The sequence below is a fragment of the Macrotis lagotis genome, chromosome 7 (genome assembly GCF_037893015.1).
Source record: "Macrotis lagotis isolate mMagLag1 chromosome 7, bilby.v1.9.chrom.fasta, whole genome shotgun sequence".
Taxonomy (NCBI): domain Eukaryota; kingdom Metazoa; phylum Chordata; class Mammalia; order Peramelemorphia; family Peramelidae; genus Macrotis; species Macrotis lagotis.
The window spans coordinates 205,228,173-205,244,310 of NC_133664.1; the positions used below are offsets into that span (position 1 = coordinate 205,228,173).

Below are 16,138 nucleotides of genomic sequence, written 5' to 3' on the forward strand. Positions count from 1 at the left end.
ACTGTAAAAGCATTATCCTCACAGTCTCTCAGATTTACAATCTCAGAGTCATCCTCTACTCCTCATTTTCTTTCAGCCACCTATTTCTAATCTTGCTCAGAACTGTCTGCTTCATATATGTCCCCTGTTCTCTTCTGACATTACCATCACAATGGTGTATGCCCTCATTACCTCACTGCTGGTGGGTCTGCCTACCTCATGTCTCTTCCCATTCCAGTCCATTTTCTATTCAGTTTCCTATCTTACACCTTATTTGCTTTGATTTAGTTAAATTGATCCCCAGGCTATTCAGTGAATAAAACATTCCAGGTCTTAGCTCCAGGGCTGGCCAAGTTTAGATCCTTCTTTCTGTAAGAGTTGCACTGCTGTCGTGCTGGGGTTCAAGTCCAGGCTCTGGATAGCTCTGCCACTGAAACTTTCTCCTCCTGATGTTAATGGCTCATCTGCCTGGAAGGCTCTTCATCTTTGCCTACTGACCTCCCTGGCTTCCTTTCAGTCCCAACTAAAACTTTTCTTCTACAGGAAACCTTTCAGCTCATCTTAATTTTAGTGCTCTACCCCTGTTAATTATTTTCTGTTTTCTTGTATGTAGCTTGTTTTGTATGTATTTTTTATGTCCCCAACTAAATTGATGTCTTTGAGGGCAGAGAACTGTCATCTGCCTCTTTTTGTATCCCCAGCATACTTCATGCAATGCCTACCACAAGATAAAAAATTAATATATGTTTATAATTGATTGATTGAGGGTAATCTCAGAAGACACTAACAACAATAGAGATTCCTGAACTGAGTCTTGAGGGGATCCAGGAGGCAGAAGTAAGGAAAGAAAACATTCAAGACAATGCAAAACATGAGGTTGAGACACACAGTGTGAGGGACAAGTAAGTCAGTGTAACCAGATTGTTGAATTTATGAAGAAAAATAAAGCATAAAAAGAAGGAAAGATAGAAAAGGGCCAGGTCATGAAAGACTTTAAATGCCAAGTAGCATGTTATATTTAATTTTGTAGGGAGCCCCTGGAACTTACTGAGTAGGGTGAAGTTTGTAATGTTATTAGAACCATATTTCAGGAAAATCATTTTGGCAATTAAATGGATTAAAATGCAGAGAAACTTGACAAAGGGAGACCAATTGGAAGACTTTGCTATGGAATAAACAAAAGATGATGAAGACTTGTAGCATAATGGTATCTGAGCTGAAAGGCACACATGAAGGAGATGTTGTGAAGAATGAAACACAAGTTTTGAAAACAGATTGGATATGTGGAGTAAGTACAAGATAATGCCATTGTTCATATGGCTTGAAAGTCCCAGTAACAGGAAAAGAGAAAGATGTCAGTGGCAGAGCCATTCAGAGCCCTGACCACAGTAAAGAAGGAGTCCTGAGTGGCATCCAGGCATCCTACACCTGAACCACAGCAGTAAGCAGGGCCAAATAATTCTTACAGAAAAAGGACCTAGTCTTGGCTGCTGGGCCTGAACAGCTAGAGAAGAAAGAATGATAATGATTAGAACAGATAGTGATAATCCTTACTCAAGTACTGTGAAAATTAAAAATAGGCCAAAAACAACTCAATAAGACCAAAAGAAATAATAAATTCAAAAGATGGGGGGAAACAAGAAAATATAAGCTATATAATATTAAAAACAAACTGATTTGAACTATCATTTCAGCTAGAGATCTGAAAATCATGACAAAAACTTCACCTGGATATTATAGTTCATGAAATTATAAATGAAAACTGCCCAGAATCTTAGACTCCAGAGCAAAGTGAAAAAAAAAATAAACCAGTGATTAGCTCTTGAAAGAAATTCCAAATCGATCACTCAACCAAGGGAGGAAAGAATAGATTCCAGATCTGATTAATGAAGGTACATTAAAGGAATCAAGGGTGACAATGATGAATCACATGCTAAATCTTGAGCCTGTAATATCCCAAGTTTTCTGTTTACTTTCAGTCTATCAAAACTTATTAATTATAGGAAAAAAAATTTATTCTCTTGTTAATAAGCATTAATTAGAAATTTACTTTTTTTATGAAATTATGAAATTTAATGTAATTTTTTCAAGCAAAAATGGACATGATGAAAGACAAATATGGTAAGAACTTGAGAATTTAAGAAGACTTTAAGAACAGGTGACAAGAATACACAAAAGAACTTTATGAGAAAGATCTGTCTGATAATTGTGACAGTGTGGTTACTTATGTAAGTTAAGTGGGCCTTAGGAAGCATTGCTAATAATTAGGCTTTTAGAGGTAATGGAATTCTAGTTAAAATCCTAAAAGATGATATAATTTTAAAGTGTTGCACTTAATATGCCAATAAATTTGGAAAACTCAACAGCAGCTACAGGGTTGGAAAAGATCAGATCATGTCTCAGTTCTAAAGATCAGTGCCAAAGAATTCAGATTACTGAATAAATTGTGCTCATTTCACATACCATCAAGGCTATGTTTAAGAGTTTGTAAGCTAGGGGCAGCTAGGTGGCGCAGTGGATAGAGCACTGGCCCTGGAGTCAGGAGTACCTGAGTTCATATCTGACCTCAGACACTTAATAATTACTTAGCTGTGTGGCCTTGGGCAAGCCACTTAACCCCATTGCATTGCAAACAAAAAACAAAAAAAACAAAACAGAAACAACTAAAAAAAAAGTTTGCATGCTAGGGTTTGACAATGTGTGAACCAAGAGTTATCAGAAAAATAGACAGGTTGTTTGCTGGATTATGGAGAAAGCAGAAGAGTTCCAGAAAAGTATCAACTTCCACTTCATTGACTACACTAAACCTTTGACTATGTGGATCACAATAAAATGTGACTTGTCCTCAAAAGGGATGGGAGTACTAGATATTCTTAGCTGAGGCCAGGGAACCTGTGTGCAGGTCAAGAAGCAAGTTAGAACCAAACATGGAATAACTGTTTGGTTTAAGATTGGGAAAGGTGTACCTCAAAATTTTGTATTGTCCCCTTATTTATTTAACTTACATGCAGAGTAAATCATGTGAGAAATGCCAGGCCAGATGGATCAAAAGACAGAATTAAGGTTTCCTGGAGAAATATCAGTATTCTCAAATATGTAGACAGTACCCCCTCTGATGACAGGAAGTGAAGAAGAAGCCTCCTGTTGAGGGTGAAAGAGGAGAGTACAAAAACTGACTTGAAGCTTAACTTCAGAAAACTAAGATCTTAGCAACTAGTCTCATCACTTGTTGGCAAATAGATAGAGAAGAAATGATAGCAGTGTCAGAATTTATATCCTTAGGCTCAGAAATCATTGCAAAGGGTGATTGAAGCCATGAGATTAAAAGACTGACTCTTTGGAATGAAAATTAGGTCAAATATGGAAAGCATGCTAAAGAGTAGAGATATTATCTAGCTAATAAAGTTTCTTATAGTCAAAGCTATGGTTTTTCCAGTAGCAATGTATGGCTTGAGAATTGAACTATAAGGAAAGCCCAGCAACATAGAATTGACACTTTCAAATTGTGGTGCTGGAAAAAAGATTTTTTTTTTTTTTTAGTTTTTGCAAGGCAATGGGGTTAAGTGGCTTGCCCAAGGCCACACAGCTAGGTAATTATTAAGTGTCTGAGGCCACATTTGAACTCAGGTACTCTTGACTCCAGGGCTGGTGCTCTATCCACTGTACCATCTAGTCGCCCCCCAAAAAAGATTTTTGAGAGTCTCTTGTCAGCAAGGTCATATAAGACAATACTTAAAGGAATTAATTTGGGCTGTTCACTGGAAGATTAGATACTAAATCTGAAGCTTAAATATGTTGACCACAAATTGTTTTTGAGGACCATGACATCAGGGAGGCAATGCCATGACATGCAAGTGAATTGAATTTAAATTAGAGAGCAAAGTCACCAGTCTCACTTTCTGAATATCTGAGGCAGAATTTAAACACGGGCTCTCTTGACTGTAGGGTTGGTGCTCCATCCAGTGTGCCTAGCTGCCCCTTAAATTTCTTTAAAAAAAAAAAAAGCTAAACCCTAAAATGATTAAGCAAAACAGCAGCAAAAAGTTATTTTTTTAAAAAAGCAATGTTTTTTGAGTTTAATACGTTTTTACTTCCAGCATTCATTGCATTTAACCCGAGTTTTGTTGCTATTTATTTTTGCCTTCCTTTACATGATTGTAGGCAATGTACATGTTTATTGCTATATTCACCTTTATAACTTTATTACTTTGTAACAGTTTTCAGATTTCCTTTATTCTTAATTTTTTATGCTTTTGAATGCAGAATAATAGCCTTTTCTCTTGTTATTTGACATCTAATTTCTTTACAATTTTTTTGCCTGTTTTGTAAAGCTTGGCCATTTTTTTCATTCATTAATCTTCTAAAGGTCTAAACTTAACATTAAAGCTACCTGAGTTAAATAGAATGAATTTTTAAAACTCTCAATGTAATTGATTTCCTTTGTTATCCTATTTATTTTATTTTTTGTGTCTTAAATCATTATTCTGAGGAGTCCTTCAGCTGCTAATGATGCCTATGACATAAAACCCTTAACTCTTGTCTAATACTAGAGGAGAGACATATTACTGATTGAACTAGTTTTCAGTGGGACCCACAACACTCAATTAGTCATTCTGTAGGAATTTATTAATCATTTCAAGCACTTTTTACTCAGTACCTTTAATATAATTACAAATAATAAAACAATCCTCATTCTCAAAGAGATAGCTTTCTAATGGCCAAACCAGTGATCTCTTTTATTCTTTTCAGAAGGAATTTGCTTCAGGTAAAAGGATAGAGGGTAGTAGGGAGAACTATATTATACTAACTCCCAGAAGAATAGATTCAAAGAGTGATTCCATGGACCTCCTCTTTATATCCCTGCAATTGGTGAATCTGGTGCCATTTGCTTCCATTGTCTGGTTCAAAGCAGTTTGGGATTTCTAGAGCTCTTGTGGAGTAGGACTATACCTATTTCCTAGTTCTTGGGTGAAACTCTTATTTGAATCTCTTCATTTTTTTATCTATATAAAGCATGTTTTCATGAAAATGTCTTTTTATTATCTTGTAGATTTTAAACTATATATATACATATTTAGTAGGTAGACTAAAGATATGTCTTTTGTTTTATATCAACTCTGTTACTTTTGCCCTAGGAGTTTAATAAGGAGGTCATTTTGGTGAGTGGTTGTATTACAGTAAATGTTGATAAAATAAGTTTAAACCATTATTTTTTTTTTATCTTAATAGACAGGCAGTGGTTAGAGGTTCCCTTCCACATCCCTTTGCCTTGACATTGTTTGAAGACACATTATACTGGACTGATTGGAACACACATTCCATCTTGGCTTGTAATAAGTATTCTGGGGAGGGATTGCGTGAAGTCCATTCTAACATCTTCTCTCCCATGGATATACATGCTTTTAGCCAACAGAGGCAGCCAAATGGTAAGTGAGTCATATTTTTAAACTTTAATTGGGAGCTGATGCAATGTCTGTCTTTTGTGAGAAGTAGTAGAAAGGGTACAAGATATGTCTTAGTTCAGTGGTGTCAAACTGACATAGACATGAACCACTAAAATGAGCTGCATATTGACTTAGAAAACCTTCTAATATTAACATTATCTTTGTTCTATTGGATTTATTTATTTTGCAAAATATATCCTACTTACATTTTGGTTAAGTTTCTTTAGCACTCAGGAGATTTGTAACCCAATGTTCACCATACCTCTGCCATCTTGTCTCTTAATGACATCACCCTTGCTTTCTTTCTGCTTTGAGAACTTTGAAATCCATCCTCTGGGGCGGCTAGGTGGTGTAGTGGATAAAGCACCGGCCCTGCAGTCAGGAGTACCTGGGTTCAAATCCCGTCTCAGGCTCTTAATAATTACCTAGCTGTGTGGCCTTGGGCAAGCCACTTAACCCCGTTTGCCTTGCAAAAACCTAAAATCCATCCTCTAATTCCTGTCATTCAGCAACCAAATCCTTTGGTTTTCTTTATAAATATCTTTTGTCTCCCATATTTTCACTATCACTACATTGTTCTATTTCTCATCATTTCATACCTGAATTTCTCCAGCATCCTATTGATCTCCCTGCTTCCAGCCTTGCCCCCATTTTCATTTCATATGACCCAAATGATCTTTCTGGAAATGGTATTAGTATATTATTCCGCTTTTGAAATCTTGGGGCAGCTAGATGCCACAGTGGATAGAGCACTGGAGTCAGGAGGACCTGAGTTCAAATATGACTTCAGACGTTTAATAATTGCCTAATTGCCTTTGCTGTGTGACCTTGGGCAAGTCACTTAACCCCATTGCCTTAAATAAATAAAATTTTTTAAAAAGCCTGTCTTATCAATTAACATTCCTTTACTATTCCTCAGTATATGTCAGGCTAATTTCCTTGTTATACCACCCAAACTGCTACCTCCATGCTTTATTTCATGCTATTTCTTGTCTGAAGTTTTCTTTCTCATTACTTCCTCTTCAACTAATACTTAGCTTATCTTTTAAGACTCAGTTCATCTTTTTGGTGATGCCCTCCTGATTATTTCCTCCATAATCTATAACTTTGCAGTTCCATTCTACCAGGTATTTGATATTTGTTTTATCTGTGTTGTTTTTTGTTAACTTTTTTTTTACCATATCTTCTGTTTTTCTTGTATTTTTCATAGTACTGAGCTCAAAGTCTGTGCTTAAGAAAAACTTTCTTAATTCTTTTCCTTGTAGATGGCTCAATAGAGGGTCAATTAGGTGACATTTGGCAATAATTTTTGTTTATTTGTCATAATTATTTACATAATGATGTTATTTTTATCTATCTAATGACAAAGGATTATTCTTGATCATTGGTGTTAATCTGTGTGATTTGTATTTGACAGCTACCAACCCATGTGGAACTGATAATGGTGGTTGCTCCCATTTATGTCTGATGTCTCCAGTCAAGCCTTTTTATCAGTGTGCCTGCCCAACTGGAGTGAAACTCCTTGAGAATGGGAAAACCTGCAAAGATGGTAAGGATATCGTTTCATAGAAGTAGATCTCTTATGGTGCTGGATCACTTTAATCTCTCTTCAGATAATGATAATATATTTTTTTGTAGCAGGCCTATTTTTTATTATTTTGTGACAGCATTTAAAGAAATTAGGATCTTTTTGAGATGAACTATCTGCTTTTGCTGTTTTCCAACATAAATAGCTATGTTTTCATGGGAAGATTTTTCTTTTTAAGTAAAGAATGATATAGGACTGATATAATTTTCAGTAAATGCTTCAGATTTTCATGTCAATTGAATTTGTTTGCATGGATGCTTTTATGTTGCATAGGGACTTAGAGACAAAAACTTTAAATTTAACTGTGATGCTGTTTTAGTTAACTAACTTAGAATAAAAGAATTTATTGATATCTTTGGTTTTTATATCACCTTCATATCCCAAAATATCTTTCCTTCCTCTCTTATTCAGAGTGATTTCTATAATAAAAATAAAAAAAAGAAATTTGCTTAGAATAATATTACTGTTTGATTTGGGCCCTTTTTCAAAACCTTTTAAAAGTACTTAATTTACCTACGTTCTGCACAGTAATATTTCAAGTTCCTACAAGGGTAGCAGGTGGCTTCCCTTGATCAAACGAATTAGTGACCCAAATGCTAATGCTGTAGTGAAAGAAAAATAGAAGGCCTAGGATAGAGTCCTCGGCCAGGTCCTTAATTTTTCAGATAAGGAAAAGAAGAGGAGTGAGCAAAGAAGACAATTTAAGATAGGTAAAAACTGAGACTATGAGAAGAAAAATGATTTTAAGTTTTAGTGTAATTAAATAGCCATAATTATCATTTATTTAATTTGCTCTTCTATCCCCCCATACTTTGACAGTTCCAGAGAATGCATAATTTCTTATAGAGAGTCATGTTTTTTTTTTTTATATGGAGATTCTGGATATCTGAATAAGGAGGAGATGAGTAGAAACCAGTACTACTATCTTCTTTTTCCTCTGTTCATCTCAGTATCATTCTTAATCTTTCACATTCATGGAAATCTATTTTGAGTCTTCTTGGCCTCCTTTAGGATGTAAGGGTGAGCCTTTGACAGGTTATGTGAGGGATTTTTACCCCTCCAACTCAAAAAAAACCTCAGACCTTTAACAAGGAATGGGGATTTGCTGGAAAGATCATGGAATGGGACAGGGAAGGGATTGTATTTATTTACATGTTTGTAATGTTTGGCAGTGATAAGTGATTCTTGTAGCCAAAGGTGAAATTGGCTAAGTCTGCTCAAAGAGTTTCCAAGGTGAACAATAATTTTTATTTCAGTTTTTAGGGGTTTGTTTTTAGGTTTGTGGGGGGTTTTTTTGCAAGGCAAACGGGGTTAAGTGGCTTACCCAAGGTCACACAGCTAGCTAATTATTAAGTGTCTGAGACTGGATTTGAACCCAGGTACTCCTGACTCCAAGGCCGGTGCTTTATCCACTATGCCACCTAGCCTCCCCTATTTCAGTTTTTAGCAAAAAGACTTTGTGGTGCTGCTTTTTGAATTTTTTTTTTTGAGTTTATCCTAACATTTGAGAAAGAGTTTATCTTAACATTTGTTGTTTATAGGTTCTCATACTATAGTGCAGGGCTATCTGACCTTACTTTTAAAGTTTTTATTGGAACAATGGACAATATATTTTGAATTGCCATTTTAGTGGTAGCTTGGCTTTGCTAAACTATATATCACATATATGTGACTTGGCTTGCTCTCTGGCATTATTTAGGTATTCAGTTTTAAGTCACCTTTCCAAAGTTAATAGGACTCCCCCCGCTTGCCCCCTTCCCTCCCTCCTCTTTTGCCTGAAAAAAGTTTGAACCTGGTTTATTCTGAAATTGAGCAGACTTAAGATAAATATGGGGTAGTGAAGAATACCAAGGTCTTTTGCAATAGAGAAGCTATTGGGGCGGCCAGGTGGCGTAATAGATAAAGCACTGGCCCTGGAGTCAGGAGTACCTGGGTTCAAATCCAGTCTCGGGCACTTAATAATTACCTAGCGGTGTGGCCTTGGGCAAGCCACTTAACCCTGTTTGCCTTGCAAAAACCTTAAAAAAAAAAGAGAAGCTATTGCAGTCTTCTGATACTAGATTTTGATATTTTAGGTGGGTTACTTGGGCTTAATTTTGTTTTGTCCAATTAAATTTAATTACACTTATTCAGAATAAATATGACACATCTTAAGTAAACTTCACTCATTTTCTCAGTAAAGATGAGTCTAACTTAGGTCTTAATGTGGGAATGGTGTTTGTGCCCTAATCCAGTTATTTATTATTTATATTCTCAGGGTGAGGTTCCCTCATAGGTGTAAAAGAGCTTTTCTACTTCTCATCTATTTCCACAAGAGACTGAATTTTGTTTTTATTTACTTGTTTAATTAAAGCAAAACAAAGTTAAACCATACCATCTACTTACTCTGCTTTTACTTAAATATTTATATATAGAGCAAATCATTTACCCATGCTGAATGACAGAACTATACAATTCTGTTTCATAAACTCAATTGGAGTCTAAATACCTTTATTTTTCCCTAACTGACCCTCTTTTACATTCCTTGCAGTTTTATTCTAAAGCCTACCTGACTACTACTCTTTGCCCTATCCTTCTGGGCAGAATACTTCATTTTATAATCCACTGGGAAAATTGATATCACTTGTTTTGAGCTCTCTCTTTTCCCCTATTGTACATCTCAGGGTCACTTGTTATCATCCCCCACTTTCTTCTTCCTTCAGTCTGTGATTAAAAGATGACCCTTCTTTTTGCCAAGATCAATTAGGGATTCTAAAAAGTGGAGCTAAAGAAGTGTATTTCAAGCCCCTCCTATTGCCTTAATCCTAATGTCTCCCATTGTCTTTAGCAAACACTTGCAGCTATTAACCCTCTTATTTTCATTCTCTCCCTAGCTACTTTTTTCCCCCTTTTACATAGAAATATGCTCAATTCTTCCCATACTTTTTTTTAAGTTTTTTTTGGGGGGGGCAAGGCAGTGGGTTTAAGTGACTTGCCCAAGGACACACAGCTATGTGTCTGAGATTGGATTTGAACTTAGTTCCTCCTGATTCTAAGGCTGGTGCTCTATCCACTGCACTACCTAACTGCCCCTTCCCCATCCTTTAAAAAAAAAAAAGCTTGATTCAGTCTTCCTCATTATCTATTTAATGCCTCCATTTCCTAGCAAAATCCTAGAAAGGACTTTCTTCATTGCCTTCACTTCCTCTGCTCTACTTTCCAAACTCTCGTGATCTAGCTTCCTATCAGTCAACTGAAACTGCTCTTTTCAAATTTGCCAGTATTCATAATTTACAGATCGAATTGCTATTTCTCATGTTCCTTCCTCTTGATCTTTTTAGTTTTTTAGTTTCTTGATGAATAATTTGTTCTCTGTGGATTTTCATGAAACTAGTGTTATAGTTCTCTTACATGTTTGGCTACTGGTCAGTGTCCTTTGCTAAATTATCTTCTCTGTATCATTCCTTGACTTTGTTCTTTCTTTTCTTTTTTGGGGGGGGGGGGGTTTATGCAAGGAAATGGGTTAAGTGGCTTACCCAAGGTCACACAGCTAGGTAATTATAAGTGTCTGAGGCCGAATTTGAACTCAGGTCCTCCTGACTCCAGGACCAGTGCTCTAGACACTATGCCACCAAGCTGCCCCCTTGTGTTTTATTTTAAAGGTAAATAGGCACTAGAAGTTTTGCAGCAGAAAAGTGACATGGTCAGACCTGTTCCTCAATTTTGTAGCTATGTGGAAGTTGGACTGGTGAGGAATGAAACGAGAGGTAGGTAGAACAAGGAAGAAGGAGGCTTTTACAATTTAGTCAAAAAGTGATAAGAAAATGTATAAGAAAAAGAGATGGCCATGAATGCTGTGAAACTGACATACCAAACCGAGTTCTGAAAATACATAAACAAATTATAAAGAAGGGTATGGGGGGGGGGTGATGACTTATGTTTTAAAAATTCTACATTTGGGACATCTAGTTGGGAATGCTGAACAGACATAAAGTGATGAAGGTTTGGCACTCAGGAAGAAAAGACAGGTTTCCTGGGACCAATACACATAAAGACCATAGCTCAATCTATTCATGTTAATACCCCCCTCCCCCCCCACACACACAAAAGTTATAGTGAAAGAAGAGGGCCCTAGAAAAAGCCTTAGGATATAGTCAAAGTCAAGGGGGCAGCTAGGTGGTGCAGTGGCAAATCACTTAACCCCACTGCCTTGTTAAAAAAATAAAACACAAAAACTTCTTTGACATTTCAGGTCTTTTACAAATTGCAATTACAATGTAAATTTAAAATCTTTTACTATTTCCAAGTTTATTTTATTTTACTCATCTTCATGAATGCTAAATTCCAATCAAACTGACCTATTTTATTATTATTCATACACAATATTCCATGTCTTGTGTTACTGCCTTTGCACAAGTTGTCTGGCATGTATTTGAAATACACTTCTTCAGCTCCACTTTTTAGAATCCCTAATTTCTTTCAAAGTCTAGCTCAAGTGCCTTCTACTCTGTAAAGCCTTTCCTGAATCTCTCAACTTCTAGTTTGTCTCTCACTCAACCTGAAATTACTTTCTTTACTTATCTACTTACCAGTTTTTGATACTCTTAGAGATCAAGGACTGATCTGATATTGTATGTCTAGCCAGCACTGTGTCTGTAACTTAGATATTTAATAGATGTTGAATATTTGATTTGATCCTTCCTTTTTTTCCCTCTCAATTCTTAATAAATCCTCGTCTGGTTCAGACTATTTCACGGATTAGTTTTATTTAAATTGTTGTAAAACTAAATAGTGAACTATCTAGCTTTCATGCTCATTATTTTCCTCTTCTTTGCTCATCAGTTTTTCCCTCTCTGTATAGTCTCATATCTTTAAAAGTTCAGACTACTCACATGAAGTAGTCTGATTTAATGCTTTCAAGTAATTTCTATTTTACTTTTTACTGTCTTTCTTCGACAATCATGGCTTTACCATTAACTCTTAATATTTTGCAAATTGGTTTCTGTTCTCACCAATATATTTTCATCCTAAAGGATAAGAGGTAGCTGTCTCTAGATTCTTTATGTCCTTTGTTGTTATTAACCACCTTTTGGAAACCTGGTACAGCAGTGTTAATCTGGTAGATTTAAAGGTCACAACTGCCTATTCTCCAAACCATCAAATAGAATTTTCAGTGAGTAAATAAAAAAGCAGAGAAAAAGTCATGAATCAATTTTTCTAGCTCTGGGCAGCTTTAGGAAGATAGGAAGAGAACTTCGTGGACATTGGGTAGGGGCTTACTGGAAGCAGCACCTATTGTAGGATGTGGGGCAGTAGCAGTGCCCCTGATGATAAAGGACTGAATACCTGGTCAAGAAAGAGACCCCCTGAACTTCTTTGTTAGTAGTAAGAGTAGTACCACTTGGCATCTTTCTCTGTCACCAGTAATACAGTTCTGGATTGAAGTTCCAGGGCTAGGTCATAAGGGAATAGGACTTTTCCTGGGTAAGGAACAGAGCACAGACCTGGAATGCCTTGATCAACCGGGATCATACAACTTCGGAAGCATCAAAGAGCCAGAGATTCTCACACTGAATTTGAAAGCAGAAGCACATAAAAGGCAAAAGCTCAACCTAGTTATCCCTCCCAGAGGTGAGTGGAGTCCAACTTTAATATAAAGCCCAAAGTCAAGAAAGAATTTGGAAAAATGAGCAAACAACAAAAGAACATGCCCATAAAATGCTTATGGTGACAGAGAAGCTCAAGATAAACAATGATTTGAAAAATCTACAAATTCTATAGAAGGCCAAAGACTTTCTAGAAGAGATAAAGAAAGGCTTTATATTTTTTATTTTTTAAAGGAGGAAAAAATAATTTTAAAAACTCAAATAAGAGCAATAGAAGGATAATTGTGAAAAGAAGCAAGAGTTATGCATTGAAATGATGAAGAGAATTAACAGCTTGCTTTAAAAAAAGGCACAAAAAATACTAAAGAAAGTAACTACATAAAACTCAAAATTAGCCAATTGTGAAAAGAACTATAAAACCAGACTAAAGAAAATAATTCCTCAAAAATTAAAATCATCATGAACAGGTAGTTTTCAGATGAAGAAATTAAATTTATAGTTATACACAAAAAAAATCACTGTTTAGAGAACTGCAAATTAAAACAATTATGAGTTACTGCCTCACACATATCAGATTGGCTAAAATGACAAAAAAGGAAAATGAAAAATGTTGGAGAGGATGTGGAAAAATTGGAACATTAATGCACTGGGTTGGTGGAGTTATGAACTGAACTAGCCATTCTGAAGAATGATCTGGGACTATATACAAAGAGCAATAAAATTGCTTATATCCTTTGACCTAGCAGTACCGAATACTAAGCCTATATCCAAAAGACATTTTAAAAAAACCGGGGAAAACCTCACATGTTCAAAAATATTTATAGCAGCTTTTTTTGTAGTGGCAAAGAATTGGAAATTGAGGGAATGCACATCAATTGGAGAATGGTTGAATAAGTTTTGGTATATGAATGTTATGGAATGCTGTTGTTTTAGAACTCATAGCGGACAGACTTTAGAGATGCATGGTAAAAATTAATGAACTGATATTGAGTGAAGGGAGTAGAATCAAGAGAGCATTTTACACATAATGACATTGTGAGATGATCAGCTGTGATGGATATGGCTCTTCTCTGCAGTTCAGAGATCAAGGACAACCCTGAGAGACTTCTATGTTCAATACCAGAGGAAAAAAAAGCACAGAATATGAATGCACAGTATGTTTTCTTTTTAAAAACTTAAATTTTTTTCCCTCCTATTTCATGGTTTTCTTTCTTTCCCCTTAGTCCTTTTGCACAGAATGACTAATATGAAAATATGTTAAACATAAATGTACATGTACAACTTTTACCAGACTGTCACCATGGAGAGGGGGAGGGAAGAAAGGGTAGTAGAAAAATACAATACTCATAAATTTGAAAATGGATGAATGTTGAGAAACTACTGTATCATGTAATTGGAAAAATAAAATAAAATTTCAATTAACATTTTAGAACCATCAAGAAGCAATAAAAGGGAGTGACTAGGTGGCGTAGTGGATAGAGCACTGGCCCTGGAGTCAGGAGTACCCGAGTTCAAATCTGGCCTCAGACACTTAATAATTACCTAGCTGTGTGGCCTTGGGAAAACCACTTAACCCCATTTGCCTTGCAAAAAAAACTAAAAAAAAAAAGAAGCAATAAATCAAAATAGTGAAATAATTGAAGAAAATGTGACCTATTTTTTTCTTTTTCTTTTCCTTTTTTTTAGTTTTTGCAAGGCAGTGGAGTTAAATGGCTTGCCCAAGGCCACACAGCTAGGTAATTATTAAGTGTCTGAGGCCAGATTTGAACTCGGGTACTCCTGACTCCCAAGGCCGGTGCTCTATCCACTGCACCACCTAGCTGCCCCATGTGACCTATTTCAACAGAAAAATAAGTGACCTAGAAAATAGATTGAAAGGGCGGCTAGGTGGCGTAGTCAGGAGTGCCTGGGTTCAAATCCGGTCTCAGACACTTACTAATTACCTAGCTGTGTGGCCTTGGGCAAGCCACTTAACCCCATTTGCCTTGCAAAAACCTTAAAAAAAAAAAGAAAAGAAAATAGATTGAAAAAGAATTTATTATTAGACTACCTAAAGGTCAAGGTCAAATAAAGAGCTTCGACATCATATTTCATGAAATTGTTAAGGAATAATATCCAGATATTATAGAATCAGAGGACAAAGTAGAAATTGAAGAAATGCACTGATTTCCATCTGGAAATCCTAAAATGAAAACTCCTGGGAATATTATAACCAAAATCCAGAGCTTCTAGCTCAAGGAGAAAATATTTCAGGTAGCCAGAAGGAAAGGATTCAACTATATAGAGGCATAGACTATGAAGATTTAGTATCTACCACTTCAGAGGAGAAAATTACTTGGAATGTTAGTTTTTTGGAAGGCAAAGGAGGTAGGATTGCAACTATGAATAATCTACTCAGCAAATTTGAATATAATCTTTTCAGGGAAACAAATGGATATTTAATAAAATAGAGAAGTTTTAAACATTCCTGATGACAGGACCACAGCCAAATAGAAAGTTTGTCATTCAAACACAAAATCTCAAGAGGAGCAATGAAAGGTAACCATGAAAAAGAAATCATAAAGGATTTACCAAGATTAAACTATTTACGTAGTCATATGGGCAGAAGATACAAGTAACCATTAAGAACATTATTACCATTAGGGCAATTAGAAAAAAGTCAGCTTAGAGGGCATGAGTGTGAATCTGTTATGTTGGGATGATGTCAAAAGAAGGATGGAAAGGTGAGAAAGTGGGATGCATTGGGAGAAGGGGAAAAGGGATAACAGAACAGACACCCATCCACCTACACCTTTACCTGATAAGAATATAGGAGAGGAAGAGGCAAAGAAAAGTGGGGAGTGATAAAAGAGGGATGTTCGATTGAGGGCAGCAGTGGTCAGAAGCAAAATAGACTTTTTTGAGAAAGTAGCAGAGTGAAAAAGAGAAAAAAATCTATAAGAATAGAGTATGGATGGAAATACACAGCAATCATAACTGAGAATGTGGATGGGATAGACTCAAATAAAATGGAAGCAAATTGCAGAATGGATTAGAAACCAGAATCCAACACTGTGTTGTTTACTGGAAACACTTGAAACAGTGTTAAAATAAGGGATTGGAGCAGAATCTATTATGCTTTATTTGTAAAGTTCACATTAAAAAAAGGCAGGGGTGGGATCTCAGACAAAAAGCCAAAGTGAGTCTAATTAAAAGAGATAATCAGAGAAAGTATCTTGCTATAAGTACCATAGACAATGAATTAGTATTAATAATGCTCCAAATGGCATAACATTTAAATCCTCAAAGAAATTAAAGAGTTATAGGAGAAAAATAGTAAAGTATATTAGTGTTAGGGCACATCAATTAGCGGAAATACTGAATGCATCCTTTTTTATACCATAAGCTATAGGCCAATTTCCCTAATAAATATTGATGTGAAAATTTTAAATAATATGCTAGCAAGGAGATTATGGCAGTATATCACAAAGATTATAAACTATTACCAGGATGGAATGCGTGACTAGTTCAATATTAGGAAAACTGTAAGCATAATTGATCAT

At 35.8% G+C, this 16,138-nt stretch overlaps 2 protein-coding genes across 3 annotated transcripts in view; both read left to right on the top strand.

The window, feature by feature from the left end:
* The window catches only part of LOC141493357 (low-density lipoprotein receptor-related protein 6-like), a 108,136-nt gene that overhangs the window by 52,353 nt on the left and 39,645 nt on the right, over positions 1 to 16,138 (top strand). The window contains exons 4-5 of the mRNA XM_074194576.1: positions 5,209 to 5,405; positions 6,841 to 6,972. Coding sequence (XP_074050677.1) covers positions 5,209 to 5,405; positions 6,841 to 6,972 — 329 coding nt within the window. The remainder of the gene's footprint in view (positions 1 to 5,208; positions 5,406 to 6,840; positions 6,973 to 16,138) is intronic.
* LOC141493356 (low-density lipoprotein receptor-related protein 6) overlaps positions 6,900 to 16,138 on the top strand; it is a 140,206-nt gene continuing 130,967 nt past the window's right edge. For both annotated transcript variants that reach the window (XM_074194574.1, XM_074194575.1), the window contains exon 1: positions 6,900 to 6,972. The gene's annotated coding sequence lies outside the window, so the exon portion shown is untranslated. The remainder of the gene's footprint in view (positions 6,973 to 16,138) is intronic.